Genomic DNA, 16,522 nt, shown 5'->3' with positions numbered 1-16,522 from the left:
CTCAAATGAATTTAGATAGTGGTGTTCAGGCATCTATTAACCTTAGTGAAAGTTTGAAAGGATTGAAGGATTGTTTATGTGAAATAAAAAGGTCTTGAAACCCTTATATTCTTAAAGGAATTTGCGGAACTGGAAAAAGCGTCTCCCTTTTTTTGCTCTTTTAACTGTTGCTTGTTGCTAGCACTAATTTTCTTCTGTGGTTTGACTGATAAATTGACAGTGCTTTAGCAGACTTGATTCTGGTTACTGTCCAAGAGGCTGTTAAAAATGTCTTGAAATCATCTCTTGAAGAAGGGAATGGTAAGAGAGGCAATTCCCCTTTTTATGATGAAAGTGAAAGATAACCAATATAAAGCTTCTAGTACGGTGCCTTCAAATTTGTTCAAAGCTAACTGGGGACTTGAATTCCACACAAATTGATGTTGTTCCACACTAGTTGATGTTCTTAGTCTCACCAGTTTATTTTCATTCCAGGGAAGCTTATTGTATAAACTGTGTGGGAAGACAATGAAATCTCTAGTTTTGCAGAATGGCATTAAGGGTTAATATTAAAGCTGGATTTAGGAGCACATTGCAAAGAGTGAGAGTTTGGGTTGTTTTTATTAAGGGATGCCAAAAGCTCCTTAGTGTTTTTTTCTTAGGTTGTTTCTTTTGGTTAATACACTTTATAGTCTGGGTGTGTGAACTTTAGTAGAAAATATTTGTGTTACAAAGTTTTTAACTTTTAACTATGTGTATTTTACTGTTATGTATGACCAATTAAATCTGAAGCTGTGACTGATTTTTTTTTTTTTTTTTTTTTGTGGGCAGTAGAACAGATATTACCTTTCATATTTGAAATGTAAATAAATAAGCTTGGAATCCAGATGGTTGTACCAGAGGTTGAGGAAGGAAATGAAACTTTCTCTGCACCACTCTCTGTCCCGTGCATTGCACAGTTCTATTGGCAAGGTTCAGGGTGAAACCTGTGCCTTTGCCCAGTATTTTGTCACATCAGGCACAGTTTCTGCTGAAAGAAGATGCTGTATTTGATGGATTGCTGTGATGTGATACATCAAATCTAGTGTTCCAATTGCCTTGTCTTTGAATAGAGGTCTTAAAGTTTTTTTTTTTTCTAAGCAATTCTTTTGTCTTATACTGCCAGCTATGCCCTTTGGTTAAGAGAACCTCAGTGTTCAGGTATAGCATGGATGAAATGCTGTTCTCTCCATTAATTTGGAATTCTAGGATGCAGTGTTTAGCATACAGGCATTTCAAGTTAGAAGGGACCAATAAGGATCATCAAGTCCAACTCCCTGAAGCTCTACCATATAACTTAGTATCATCCAGGTGCTCCTTGAACTCTGACAGGCTTGAGACCCTGACCACTTCCCTGGGAAACCTGTTCCAGTGACCAACCACCTTCCTAATGTCTGGTCTGAAGTTCCCCTGACATGGCTTCATTCCATTTCCTGGTATCCTACTGCTGCTCACCAGAGCAGATCAGCAGCTTTGTGTGCGCTGTGCCCCTGGAGGAAGCTGCGGAAGAAGCCTTCACTTCCCCAAGCTGGAGAAACAGAGACCTCAGCCACCTGTATGGCTTTCTCTTGAGATCTTTCACCATCTTGGTCACGCTCTGATAGCTTGTCCTTGCATTGAGTTGCCCCAAAGTGCACACAGGACTTGAGGTGTGGAGCAGATTCCTTTGGGGAAGCACAGCACCAAGTTTGTGCAGAACAGGCTGCTGAGCCTCAGGACATGTGAGTGCAGCAAGTGCAGTAGGGAGATGGGGATGGGAATTGGTAGCAGGTCATGCTGCTTGCAAGGCTGATGTCTTGGTTTTGTTTGTATAAAGTAATTGTAATCTGTTCTGCTGACATTTAGCTATGTATAGCACTGATGCCCTGTAATTGGGGCTCTACTTGCCTGGAATAAAGTGTTAGTAAGAGACCCAACCCTATATTTAACCACAAACTGAAAAAGCAAAAAAGAGAAACAATGCCAAAATTACAGAAAACTATTGCCAGTAACAAGCTGCTTGGTCTTCCTTGTCTCCTTGCTTTAGAAAAATTGGCATCTTAAGGAAGCCTGTGGATTGTGATCCTACATTCCTTCTTCTCTGAGTGAGTTTGAAAAGTTACTGGCTTGCAGCTCTGTGACACAGGGCTTTTTTTGTATGATGTGAAAGTTCTTAAAAGCATTTCATGAAATGGCTTGAAAAGCTGTCTTTAACAGTGATGGTAAAATCTTAGGATTTTTTTGGTCTTGCATGTTAGGGGTTTTTTTTGTTTTTGTTTTTTGTTTTTTGTTTTTTGTTTTTGTTTTTGTTTTTTTTTAAGATCAAGGAGATGTCCTTGAAGAGACTTTTTGTTCTTCCTTAAAGTTATGTAGTGGTTTGAGTTTTGGGGGATTTTTTTGGGAGGGGGTGGTTTGATGAGTGGGGTTTTTTGATTTGTTTGATTTGTGTGTTGATTTTTTAATTCTTTAACTTGTAGCATTCTACCCTGTATCTTAGTCTGTCTTTTGGGAAGTTTTACCTGAAAGCTGCCACTTTGACTTTTGAGGACTGGGAAACTGTTTTCTCCCCTAGTCTTTGCTCTTCCCAAAAGCCTGGCAGCTTTTTCCAGGTTGCTGGAAAGAGCTGTGGAGCACCACAGAGTGCTTTTCCTGTCCCTTCTGTCAGGTGAGTGTGTGTGCTGTTACTGCTTCATTCCTGAACTGGGAGGAGCAGAGGAGGAAACCAGAAGTGGAGTTTTCCTGAACAGCAGTTCTGCAGTATCAGTTAATTTAACACAAATCTAAAGGGTATTTGCTTGGTGTAAATTTTTGGTATTGGTGTAATGAGTTGTCCTGTCCTTCAGGACAGCCTGAAGTTGATGGTGCCTGGTTAGTGGAATTGATTTGGTAGAGGTTACTCTTTTTCTTTTATTCTCTGCTGTTTCCCAGCTCTGTATGCATTTAGGGAGAGAAATGGTGGCTGTGCAAGTATCTGGCTTGTAAATTTGTGTTGAAGTGGTTAAGGAGTAAAAGGATTGTTGAAGTTTGAATTTTCTCATTTTCCTCTTTTGATACTCTCATATGTGTGATCTTTATTAGAATGTTTAGATACCCTTATATTAGCTTGGCCAGAGATACTTCAGTCTCTATGTATTGTAAATTGTTTATTCTGGGCTAGCACACTCTAGTATTTGGGTAGAGTGGTATCTGTGGCACAGGATAATAAAAGAAAAACTATTTGCTGTATCATTGCTGTGCTTCACTAGGCCTTGAGGCTACTTCTAAGGAAGCAAATAGTTAAATTTTAACTCTACATCCTGTTGTTCAACTGTTTGTTTTATATTATTTTTTATGATTTGAAGAAGACAAATGGTGGAGGCAGCTAATAATTAACAGTTCCTTCAACATCCAAGCTTCTGGATTAGCTAGAACAGTCAGTGGCACTCAGTTGTAATGGCGAAGGGGTTTGTTTGAAAAGTTCATTTAAATTTGCTTCCCAAAGGAAACACATTGTGCTCCTGGAAGGACTGTTTTTTTTCCCCTCTTCTCCAGATCAATATAAAGCTGGGCTTTGTCTCACTGGGTTATGTTGTCTAGGAGTGAAAATCCCTGTCCTTTTCCCTGAATGTTAGATTGTGCTATGTATTTGTTTCAGCATAGGCCTAAGATACCTGAAGCTGATCTGACTGCTTTCAAGTTCTTGTTAACCTGTGCTAATCCATGCCAGCTAGCCATACTTTGATTCTCTCCATCTTTGGTATCTAAAAGTAGGTTCTGTTCATGAAATCACAAACTAACTATTGTTTAGCTGTCTTGTTACCGTATCAGAAGAAATATACTATGTCAGGTTTGATCAGAGCTTTGAGAATTATCTGTTTTGGCTGTTACCTGGTATATGTGGCTCATCTTTCTTGGAAATTAACTGTTGACTGGCTGGAAAGCTTTGCTGTCCTACTAAAAATTGCTTGTATGTTGAGTTTTTCCTCTTTTAAAAGTGAAAAACATTGCCAATGACTAAACAATAAACTTCCACATGAGCATCAAGCAAATAGATATAAATGAAAATACAAGAATAACCAATTGTTGTGTGCTTTGTTTTGCAGAATATTCACATAAGACTTGATAATATGCAGATCAAAAAAAACCTTGTAATTCTTTGAAGTAAGCTGCTGTCTGCTAGCTGTGACTGGCAGCCTATTGCTGTGGGCAGAGCATGTGCTGTGAGCCTTTGCTTTGCATAGGGGTGAAACCCTGCCTTGCTTTTCCGGTGCACCAGATGTGGTAGGAGTTGAAGTCTCATTTGCTTTGAACAGCAAATTATTCTCTTGCACTGGCATGTCTGAATGCCTTTCAGTATTTACATATGTGCCCTGTTGATGGCCCTGCACTTTGGCACAGATACTCTTCTTTTTGTTTTGTTTGCCTCACTAAAATTCATGCTAGGAATTTACGAATCACTACTCAGTACTTAATTTTGGATAAGCTGTCTGATAAAATAAATATATAGTCTTTTCCTGCTCTAAGAGGTATTTTCATTAGAACAATTTGTTGCAAAATTACTTAAGTCAGTTTCCAAAGCATATATGGTACAGCATCTGTTCCTGGAATTTCTTATTCTCTGTTCCAATAACTTACAGAATTTTCATTGTCCATTGCAGGGAGAAAAATAGTTTCACTACCTGCTAGGAAAAGATACATCTTTTTGTACTCAGAAGAGTTTTGTTCTTTTTTTCCTTTTGCAATCAATATTAAGAGAACTCGTAGTATAAAGATGCATCTTTGCCCATCCACTCAACAAAAAATTAATTTATTAATAATAATAGACTTGGTTTGTGAGGATGAAGTATGGATTTATTTCAAGGGACATATATGTATTTTAAAGAACTCTATTTTGAAACATCATTGTATGTTTTTAAAATTGATGTTCTCAACCTCCTAAATTGCTATATTATTCAGGGGACTTTAGAATTGGTTCTTTTTCTCTCCTTTGCAGTGCTCATGTAATACAAAATATGAAGAGTTGCTTATTATTAAAGAGTTTTGTAAGATAGTGTGAGACCTGCTGTTATCATTGAACAGAAAGGGTCAGGTTATGCAGAAAAATTGGAAGGGAGATGAACATGTAGCACAGCACTCATATAATTCTTTCAGCAAGATAAAGAAAATGAAAAGGCAGAACTAATATGTATGTTTCAGTCTCTAAAAGGAAAAGAACAAATAATAGCTGCATTTGAAAAAATTAGACTAATGTCATTCTTTAGTCTTCATTCTATCATCTGTGGAATCAGCTGCCAGAGAAAATCTGGGTGCAGTGGGTGATATTTGATGCTAATGTAGGTAAATACTTGATGTATAGGATTGCCTCATTTGGAAAGGCATTTTTTTAGTTCCTGACTTGGGAATTTTTCAGACCTTGCGCATTTAGAACAGTAAAGCTTGTTCCAAAGTTTTACTGGGATATTTAATTAATTTATTCCAAATATGCTAATGCAGATATGCATAGTTAATGTCTTGCATTGCTCTGGAAAATTACAACTCTTATTTCTATTAAGATTCTGTGTGCTTCCAAAGTAAAAGAACCTTTTGCAGTGTTCCAAGCAGTCTGTTATTTAGCTTTAAGCTGTGAAAGCAAGCTTGCTTGGTATTACTGCTTTTTGGTGCTTCTCTACACGTATTCCTTCTTGTAATCTGCAATGCTGTCTATCAAAACTCGTAAGGAAGGGTTTGTCTTTTTGTAGTCAGGAGAATTTAAAATCATTTGAGCATGTGTACCAGTTAATGAAAAGAACAGTTCAGCTGAAGACATTTCACAGTGACTGCTGGATGCTGGCTTTCCTAGAAATGTTTATTTCTGTTTCATCTTTGACTTTGCTTCACTAAACAAAACCTTGCACATCACAACATTCATTTTAGATTAAACCATTTCTAGAGATGCACCTAAATGAGGCAGGATTTAGGATGACAAGGATTTTTCTTTTTCAACTTTCACTGTTTTTTTGTATTATAGCTTTCTAGGAGGATTTGATGATTATAAACGAAGATAAACTTTCCTCAGTGGATAAAGTCAAAGCTTGATAGGTTTTGCTCAAAGAGGCGTTTTTTTTGTCAGATGCCATCTCCTTCAATGAGATCCTGAGGTTCTACTTGTACAGTACATTCAATCCCTGAATCTTGAAATAGGCTTCCTAGAAATGGGACTTCTTATGGTGACCATTGCTTGATTTGTACTTGTTCTTCAGCTAGGGTTTAAGCTGTGATTATATTCTGTGTAGAAGAATGTATCTGTTATGTGAAGCTTAGTTTGATTTTTCATAGGGTGCTGGACTGATCTTTGTCTCCTTTTTTTTTTTTTTCCCCTGAATATTTTATTTTATATTCCTTTACTTGCATCTTTAAAGCTTTGTTTTATTCTTTCAGTAAAGCTGCTATGAACAGTGTGACTGAAACTAGCCCCAGTGCTGAAATTAGTCCCTCCCTGTGCAGACTCTTACTCTGATATGCACTGATGGCTTTGCTGAAAGAAATTACCATACAGACTTCCCAAGCTTAGTCCCCCTCTGGGGCTCTGAGCAAATTGCTTAGCTTGTCTGTCCTGGTTTCCCAGCTGTGGAGTTGGAGTAATTTATTACCAGTGTCAGTCATAAGAATGCTGAGGGTTAATCTGGGAGGACTGTATCTGCATAGTGTCTTTAGAGTGTCGAAGCAGTAACGTATAATTGTAATTTTATTATTAATATTGGTTATTTCATTAAGGTGTAATTTTCTAGCAACGTTCATGTAGATTAAGCTCATTTCGTCAATAAACTGGCATCCTTCCAGCAGCATTAACTCAGTTCAGACTCTTTGTCTAAGAGTGAAACCTAAACATGTAGCTAGCTCTGTAAAGAAAACAGCAAATGCTTAAAGAAACCCATACTTTCTTGTTTTTAATCTAGACTGTGGACATCCATAAAGAAAAGGTCGCTCGCAGAGAGATAGGCATTTTGACGACCAATAAGAACACATCAAGAACTCACAAAATTATAGCACCAGCGAACATGGAACGTCCTGTAAGGTATATTCGAAAACCTATAGACTACACGGTGCTGGATGATGTTGGCCATGGCGTAAAGGTAAGACCTCCTGGACCCTTGAGGACTCCAAGTAGCACAGAGCAGGAGACAGGGTCGGGGCAGAATGTTACTGATACTAAAATGTTTAGTTCCTTGATGATAGGAAGGATTATGGGTGTGATGTGCTCCCACATACAAACATTTCAGTAACAAAATAGATTGTTTTACAGTGAGGGTTTTTGAGCAATGCTTTCCATAACCTTGTGACTGTCAGTGATAGTTACAGTGTCTAGAAATAATGGTTCATGATCTTGGGCTAATGACTTATCAAAAAAACCATGACTGACTTTTAAAATTGTCACTACTTCCTCCTCTACATTAAGTTGTCACTCAGTTTTTCTCAATAACTGAAGAAATAAAAGAAGTCATCTCCTATGGGGAAGTTTGCTAGTGGGGGTGGAATTTTTTGGTGAGTGAACAGAAGAAAGAGGGTCAGTTAGTTTTCATTTGAATCTCAGTGGCATTTGATACCCTACTCCCATTGGACAGCCTAACTTTCCTTTTCTCTAAATAAAAACCTTAATAATAAAATACTTAAATAAAAACCTTAATGTCTACCTCTCTTGAAACGGTTGTCGTTAGAGTGAATTAATATAACATCATTTGTTCCCTGGTCATTTTTATAAAAAATACCTTTGTATCCCTCTAGACCAGGTGTTCAAGGTATATTCAGTTTGCAACAATCTTTTCTTGGATGGCATTTATTCAAAACCTGTGTATCCTCTAAAGCTTGATGTGCTCTGGTCAGTCAGTTGTGCAGCTGTATCAGCCCATCATGTGCCCTTTGAATCACTGAGCTCGAGACCAGATCTATTGGAATGACTTGGCACAATGGAGTACCAGGGTGTACCTCCTGCTTCCTAGTAGCCCTCCAAATGTCCACAGGAGTCTAATTCCAGCACAACCTGGGAAGCAGTTCTATACCATGGCAGCTGTAGACTATGAATTAATGTAGTGACTTTGGACTACCTGATTCTTTTTGTATTGTTTATAGGTGAACCTCTATTAAATCTGTAACTCTTACGATTGTTTTACAGTAATAAATTAAGCCAGTCTTGATGGATAACAGTCTTGTGTAAAAGCCTTACAGATGTGTTCTGAGTTGCTATAAAATAGAAACACTGGAGTCAGAGAAACTGATGATTTTTCAGTATAGCCTCCATTTGAGGAGAATGCTCTATGCATAGAGAGTACAGAAATTCAGTGTCAGGTTATTGGTTTCTGCATTTAAGTGCTCCAGGGATCAAGTGCTGTAGAAGGCGTTAAAAGTCAAATAATTACTGTTAGTATCTGAAATTGATGCTTTGCTGAGCTACTTGCATTGTACAGACTCAAAACAGATTGCTTGATCCATGAAGGCTGAGGTTATTAAGGGTTAGCTGTTGCATTTTCTGAAATCAGTATTTGTTTTTGGAAGCAAAAGGCTGGTGTCTTTATTCACGTGACCCTCTTGTTTTTTTTAGTGGGTTGCTAGGTTTTGGTACAGGGTGTTTTTGAATGTTAGTGATTTATTCTATACTAAAAGCTTGGTCTTTTCAGAAGTAAAAAACCCTCTAGTAATAACCAGATTGCTGCTCAAATACAAGACAGCTGCAAATTATATCTTGATATTGTTTCTTTAAGCGTCTTGCCTAAGTGTTGTACCACTGTGAAAAGCATGAAACACTTGATATTTTCTATGTAGACTTGTTACACAAATGAAATAAACCGCCAGCCAGACCTCAGATATGTAGTTCAAGGTGGCTGCCATGCATTTGAGACACTGTTGAAAAGAGTGTGCTGAGTTAGTGACACAATTAAATGTTTTAGCCTCCTTATTACTTGGGTTCCAAGAGTGTGACATCAAGACTCTAAAAGAAGTAGATTACTTAGTCACTTAGATGTTGGTAGTGGCGTTACAAGAAAATCAAACCAAAACAGCTTAAGCTGGATCAAGTACTCTTTAAATCAGCACTAATGAAAGATGGTGCTGAGAATCTGAGTTGCCTCTTGAACCTACAGTTTGGGGAGAGCATACAATAAACTGAATTACAAACCTTGTCTTGTCCAGAGTGCTCTTAAAAGATGCTTCAGACTCTGTTAAGTCTTTCAGCAAAGATTTCACCCCAAGTTGGACAGCAACATGTCCAATAAGGCCTTAGAAAACATGTTTTTCTAGAGCAAAGGAAGTTTGAGGTCTGCTTAGAGCAGTTTTCAGTTTGACTAACTTACTGATCCTTGGATGTTTCTGCTGTAGTAACTGTCAGTAAAATAAGCACAACACATATTTTGACATGTAAGTATTAAATAAAAATTATACAACACTTTGAAATCTGTAGACGACAATTTATTGCTGTTAGTGGGACTCTGTTCTGGTGTAGGATTTGATGAAAAAACAAAGGAAAAATACAAGGAGAATAAATCAAGGATGCAGGCTGGATTGTACCCTGTTTCTGCTTTTGTGTATTTGAGTACTGATCCTAGGAAAAACATTGTTTAAATAGGCAATATATTTTATGGGGTGATCCTGAATTATTTCATATGGAAAGTGTAGATAAAAATGTCTCACAGAGCTAAATAATGAAATTAGGGAAGTGTGCAGTCCTCAGGGTGAATGCTGTCTTCGCAATACGTCTTTTCTCTGATCAAATGCAAAACCAGCTCCTGTGTGTATACTCACAGTTCATTTTGGGTTTGTCTCTGCTTGTCGTGGCTGTGTAGAAAGGATGCAAAAGCAGATGCATGTGCTTGGGGCATGGAGAAGGGCTCTGCATGCCTCCCTCTGTCTCACGCATGCAGCAATTTCTGTGGGGGCAGGTGAGGGTGGAGGTGGCAGTGATGGGTAAGCAGCTGCTCTCTATAGCAGGTTTCCTCTGATGGGAGACACTTCCTTGGAAGGCAGTGCTGTTTCCTTCTCCAACATGGTTTAAAAGGTTTTGTAGAGCATTCTATGGTCTCAGAGGTGCTTTTCTCCTTCAGCCTGAAACCTCCACTGCAGCCCCAAAATGCCCTAGCTGCTGTACTCCCTGTCCCTTCCCTTTGCAGGGACAGATGCAGACAATGTCTCCAAAAGTTTTTTTTAATATATGTCCCTGTGAAGCTGTGGCTAGCATCAGTCCAAATCAGGAGAGCTTTCTAAGTGGGTTTGCTATCAAGGAGGCTTTCCTTTGCAATCCAAATATGTGTTGATGGCTCCAAGAAGCACACAGGGAAGCATTTTTGCTTGTCTGTTAAGTGGTTGCTCAGCTGTCACCCTCTGGGCATAGGGGAATGTAGCTAAAGTAATTCTTTGTAAACAAGAGTAAGTGTCGTTATCTACCTTCCTGTGTAGAGCTTGGTTTAAAATTATTAGGCAGAGGCTACTTAAACGTTTCCTTCCTCCTCTTTTTTTTTTTTTTCTTTTTTTTTTTTTTTTTTTTTTTTTTTTTTTTTTTTTTTTTTTTCTGAAAGGAAAGAAAAAAATACTGTGCCAGCAAATAAATAGGTCAAACACAATTACTTATACAGAAAATCCTTAGTTTAAGAGTGGGGAGAAGGAGGAAGCTTGGAGGCTGCCTTAAAAACCTTAAATTTGTCCTTAAAAGCCACATTCAAATTGGCCTTTGAATTTATTATAATCTTCTTTTTGAATAGAAGGCAAGTGGAATTGCAGCAATTTATAAAATGGCAGCTAAATAGGAAATTGAAGTGATGATGCCTTATGGTTAAAGGCAGATAAAATGAATACATGCCTAATTTAAATGCCTAATACCTGTAATTGGATCAAGTTTATTTTATGGAACTAATAGTTTTTCAAAACCAAACTTGAGTTGTATGTGAAGATTGATCACTTTTCAATTTTACTTTAAGGAAAAAAATTGTAATTTTGTCACCATAAATAAATTTCCATTTCAGTGCATGAAAGCTGTAAGAAGCTTTTGAGCCCAGAAAGTTAAACAGGAGTTAAGAATTCAGAAATCTTTCTCAAGCAAATGGAAGTTGGAAGTACTCCCTTGAAGTAGGGATTGAGCCAGAACTTGACAAACATTAAGCTTAGAGAAGGGAGTCTTGCTCTTGCCCTTGTGCTTCTCAGCATGCCCTACTTGTCTGCAGTCCTTATGCTCATATCTGTGTCAGTGCAAAATGAAAATGCAGATGAGATGCTGATGTGAGGGTGAAGGGCTACTTAATCGAGCTTACTTAGCCTTTAGGATGAGACTGTTTATATATAGTGGCTGGAATATTAAATTTTAAATAATCCACCCTAATAAAACCCAAGTGAGATAGGGAACCTGAACTGGAGCTGCTGCTGCCTTTGTCCCCTCACCAGCCTCTGTCAGACATTCACGCTTCAAAGGATGTCATGTTGCCAATTTCATTAATGTCACATCATCCCTCTGGGGTCATGGCCAAACAGTAAATATTGCTGTAGGGTAAAGAATGCTTCTCTGGGGGGAAAAAAGGAACTTCCTCTTGCCAACTCTAATGACTCTGTTGTGAGTGTTAATACTGTGTGCTTTCCATAGGGCACATGATACTGGAAAGTCAGAAGTGTGCCTAGTGTCATCTGATATAATATAGGTTCCAAGCCTTTCAGCTTGCAAAGGAAGCACAAAACTTGGAGAGGTCTCTTTATTTTCTAATTTTTTTTTTAATGCTAGCCTTACTTTATTGTAGTTAGATTCAAAGTCACCAGCTCAACTGAAAATCTTGAAATATTTAAAAGCAGGAATCTAGGTGTCTTTGTCTGAGCAAGACTAGTGAGTGCTGAGAGAACAATGGTAAGTTTGCCTATCATCCACAACAGGTTTTTGTATGCTAGTGCCTTTTAATTGGAAAGTTAAAAAAAAAATAAATAAAGGAGAGAAGCAATACTGACAAACTACACCTGGTTGCTGCTAGCAGAAGACTAATGACTAGATTGCCAATATTAGTAGGAGAGGTGAAATTTCCCTGAAGAGAGACTTACCTACATATGTTCAATTTCTAAAGAAATGCTCATTTGAAACCTACATTTCCTCAAAATAGTCTGCTTTACTATAGACTATAAGGAAATGAAGAACAAATAAAAGCTTCTGACCCATTCTGAGAAAATTAAGACACAGGAATTATTTATTTAAAACTGCACAAAACTAGTGTGGCAGAGTTTATTTTTTTTTACTCCAGTGTCTGACCCCCACATACAGTCTGCCTGTTGAACAACATCTTTGAATACATATTCTACCAAACTCTTATCTTGATTTCTCTGGAAACCATGTTCTAGGTTTGGTGCTTTATCATTTCCTTAGGCAATCCCTACTTTCACATACAAGCACCCTTCCAGCCTCTGTTTTTCTTTCTCTGACTGTGTCACCATGTGGTATTTCAGAACTGCCTCACCGATGAGACAGAAGGCAATCTTGTGCAAAATTGCCTAGCTGCACACAAATAAATAATAGCATTTCAAAAGGTCTTATGGCCAGCTACCTTTTCATAGGGGCATTCTCCCATGACTAATAAAGGAAGTACCTTTTTAGGTAAAAGGGAGATTGACTAAAGAGTCAAGAGTGACCATGTGGGGATTTTTTCTGTTGTGGCTGGCAACTGTGATTGTTAGTCAAAGATAACAGATCTCAGGCTACTGCCTTTAGAGACCCTATGTATGAAGATTCCAAGTTTGCCAGGTACTTACTGTTAATGGAGATAAGACTGGCACACTTTTTAAGCCCTTGTTTCCATTGATGAGCGTTTATATTGGGTGGTCTTTAATGACCTCTTTCAGTCATCCTAGGTATGGCAGGATATAGACTGAAATTGGCTCTTTAAATTCAGGAGTTGGAGAAATAATGAGTGAATACAGCAGGGGAAATACAACCTGCATAGAGATTTGAACTTCCTGCACTCTGAAATTGGAGAGTTCATAGCTGAAATGTGCAGGAGAAAGTTGCTGAATATCAACATGATAAGGATTTTGCTTCTGTGTGCAGGTGGTCTTTTGTGTACTTACAGATAAATTTGCTCACATAAATGAGTTATTTGCAGCCATCCCTATCCCTAGTTCTCCAAGCACAGTTTATAGCTCAAAGGATAGCTTTATAGTTCCCTGAATCATGACTAATGTTCCCCCATGACTTGGTACTTGGCATGAAAACGATTAAAAACAGTTAGATGGCTGCCTCCTGAGGCCAGCCAGTGGAGTCCCTCAATGTCTCAACATCCTTTGACTGCTGTGGGTACTTCTGATTTCCTCACATCCTTTCCTTTCAGGCCATTCTTGTCCTTGTCCCTTTGACCTCAGTTACAGGGACCTGCAGTACTGCCTTTGGGAGCAGTGTTTCTGTACTCTTCAGACTACCAGAACTGAGTATGCTGGAATTGCCAAGAGAGTTGCCTTAAGCAAATAAGTCTCTTGGTACTAGCAGTCATTGCTTGTCCTTCCAAACCCACAGCTTAAGTTCTAAAGTCCAGGTGCTCTGAATTCCTGGAATGAGTTACAGGAGCAGCCTCAGTTTTTGCTTGGATAAATGCCTTGCATGGCTGTTTCAAACACCTGTTCTGCCCGTTGCCTAAATTGCTTTGCTTCTTTCCAGCCCACTGCTGGCTCTCAGTCCTAGGCTGACCTGCTCTCCCATGCTGTCTAAACCCTGTGGATGTGTCACTGCCCTAGCTGTGACATTTCGGAAATGCAGCAGCATTGACTCTTATTTCTTGAACTTGAGATTATGGTTTCTTTCTCTTGTTTTTGTGACAGCCCTTAAAGCTTTACCCAGGACAGCAACATGCTTGTTGGGTTTTTCCCTGGAAAGGCAAGATTATTCTGCTTGCTGCTTTAACACATGATCTGCTGTATCATTGCAAGAAACCCCAACTAATTTGCCTACCCTGTTTCCTTTCTGGGAACGTCCTGGTCTGTCTAGTTCTCACCCTCAGCATCACAAGCATCCCCAGCAAGCCTACAGACTGTTTTTGTTCTGATGTGTGTCAGGATGCTGGTATTGGGTTGAGAACAGTCTCTTGTGTGTGCAGTAATACAGGTAGCAGGAGGAAAAGGGAATCATGCTCTTCACAGCTTCTGCAGGAGTTCTCAATGATGCTCTTCATTTTACTAAGCTTTTCTCCTTTTGCACCTTCTGTCTCTTATTTTACACCCTCTCAGAACAGTCTCTTCCCTCTTCAAGCTGTGAACTGTATGCATGCTGCCACTTCTCCTCATGCCCTGCATTTCCCTCCTTCCTGGCTCTGACCTTCCTGGTACTGATCAGGCACTTGGTGATGGTCGTGTTCTGCCAACAGGCTGGCTGGCCTAGAGGCATGTGTAGAGAGATGCTTGCACGTACATTAAGCACATACATGCCACTCCTTTTGGTTTTCTGCTGCCTTTTTTCACATTCTTCAAATCTCACTGGGTCTAGACCCTGCTGCATAAACTGTTTTGGATTCCAAGCAGGTATTTTAATTGCTTAGAAGGCATCACATTTGGTTTCCAGACCAAGATATTCAGCAATGTTGACCTCATAAGCTCAGTTGATTTAAAAAAAAAAAAAAAAAAAAAAGTCTCCTCCTAATTAATTAGCTTGTTAACCATGATTAAATAGCCATATGGTTCATCTGGCTTTGGTTCATTTGCTTTCCCCCCTTACTTAGGTCTTTTGGATCAGGAGTTGCTCTCCCACGTGAATCCCAGTTCCTTATGTATTCTGGCCTTCTGTTTTCCTGCCTGTATGACTTTATTTCTATTGACAACAACAGAGAGGACATCTACAGACCTTTTTACATATAGAAAGCAGTATGACAACAGTTTCTAATTCTTCTGAGCAAGCAAATGTGTATCTGTCTGTATATTGTTTAATTGGTAGCAAAAGGTATGAAGCTCACCTGATGTAGTCCTAGAGACAGGAATAAAGGTCAAGAGCTGTTGGACTTCAGATAAATGTTTAGTGTACTTAGCACTTACCTTTAGTAGAAAGGTTTGAAATAAGATGAGGATTAACTGAATCATTGCTACATGTTGATATTCACACTGTCACTGCAGTGGAGGCAGAATGTAACAGGGATTAGAAGGGGGGTGGAAGTACTCACCATAAATGCTGAGTGACACTGCATAAGGGAAGGAACGAAAGGAAGCTTTGTGGTTTTGTATTTTTGAGGCAGGCAAATTTAGTAGTAGCATGGTGGATAAGAAACCATGCCACCCTTCCTTTTAAGCCTTCAGAAAAGTTTCTAGCTGTGTCTGCAGGGGAAGGACAGAAGCAAGAGTTTTGTTTTTTGGCCTCCTTTTAACAAATTCCTTGTATTATGCCTTTGCTGTTGGCAGCTGGTGCAGTAAGGGGAAGGGTCACATATTCCTGTGAGAAGAGAAAGCAAATTTCATTACTAAAGGCCTGTTTTAAAAATACACTGCTTGGGAGAGTACTCTGGTGTCTTGGGAACTGAATCTGCATGTTTATCCATGAAATAAGTATGTGGGGACAGAGGTGGTTTAAATGCCTGTGACCTCTGCTGATGAACTTCTGCCCTGGCTGGGAGTAAATGTAAATGGATTGACCTCCAAATTTACTTACCAGACCTAAACTTTTTTGTCTGAATTTTAGAACAGGATTTAAGTTCCTGTTTTTGTAATGTGAATAACTTAAGGACAGTGGCTTCCAACCTCATTTGATTGGTAAACCCCAGCTGAATTTCATTGGTTTTGCAGACCTTGTCAGAAGTCTCAAATGTACGTTTCCTGTATTGTATGTTTAAATTACTTTTTTTTTACTGAGTTCGTGGATGCCTTTAAACTAGTCTGTGTTTCCTGGAGGAGGAAAGGAAGATGCAAACTCACAGTTTGAAGTGCTTTGCCTTAGAAGGCTTGTTCAGGAAGTAAAAGTTTAATTCCAAACAACCTCAAAAAAAGCCTTGGGATCATTTTGGTTTCGGTGTTTGTACTTGCCTTTTTTATTTTTATTTTTTTTTTTTATTGGTAAAATTAACCCTTTCAAAAATATGAGTGCTTGTCCTCTTGTCCCACTCTCCCATGACCCCCTTGCTCCCCCCAAAAATGAAAGAATTTGGCTTGAGTTTATTTACCATGTTACATTTTCCTCATGAGGCTGAGTTTTGATTTTTTTTCCTCTGCAATCACGAAGGCTGTTAAAATGATACAGTGGAATCATATAATGACTTGATTCTAAGAGATAAAATTTCAAAATAACAATCATTATAATCCCTGCCAACAGTTTTGAGCAGCCAGCTTTATGCTAGCTTGAATCAAATTTCAATCAATAAACCAGAGGTGAAAGGCGCTGCTGCTCATCCTGTTTAAAAATTCCCTTTTCTTTATTTACCATTCAATGCAGCAGCTAGGATTTCTTGAAAACATATGAAGGTTAAATGTCAAAGCAACAGGCCTGTCAATTCTCTGTGTATTGCTGAAGCTGTGGTTTTAACGAATTCTTAAGTGCATATTGCCTTTGAAATAGCACTGATTTGGTTTTGGGCTTGAATGGTCAGCAGAG

The 16,522-nt window shown here is 38.7% G+C and overlaps 1 protein-coding gene across 15 annotated transcripts in view; it reads left to right on the top strand.

Moving 5' to 3' along the window:
• Positions 1–16,522, top strand: part of ABI1 (abl interactor 1) — a 77,839-nt gene that overhangs the window by 42,838 nt on the left and 18,479 nt on the right. For all 15 annotated transcript variants that reach the window (XM_056483305.1, XM_056483299.1, XM_056483294.1 and 12 more), the window contains exon 3: positions 6,912–7,088. In XM_056483305.1, coding sequence (XP_056339280.1) covers positions 6,912–7,088 — 177 coding nt within the window. The remainder of the gene's footprint in view (positions 1–6,911; positions 7,089–16,522) is intronic.

Source organism: Oenanthe melanoleuca, chromosome 2 (genome assembly GCF_029582105.1).
Source record: "Oenanthe melanoleuca isolate GR-GAL-2019-014 chromosome 2, OMel1.0, whole genome shotgun sequence".
NCBI lineage: Eukaryota > Metazoa > Chordata > Aves > Passeriformes > Muscicapidae > Oenanthe > Oenanthe melanoleuca.
The sequence above is the reverse complement of the archived record's forward strand: the minus strand, read 5'-3'. Positions and strand labels throughout refer to the sequence as shown.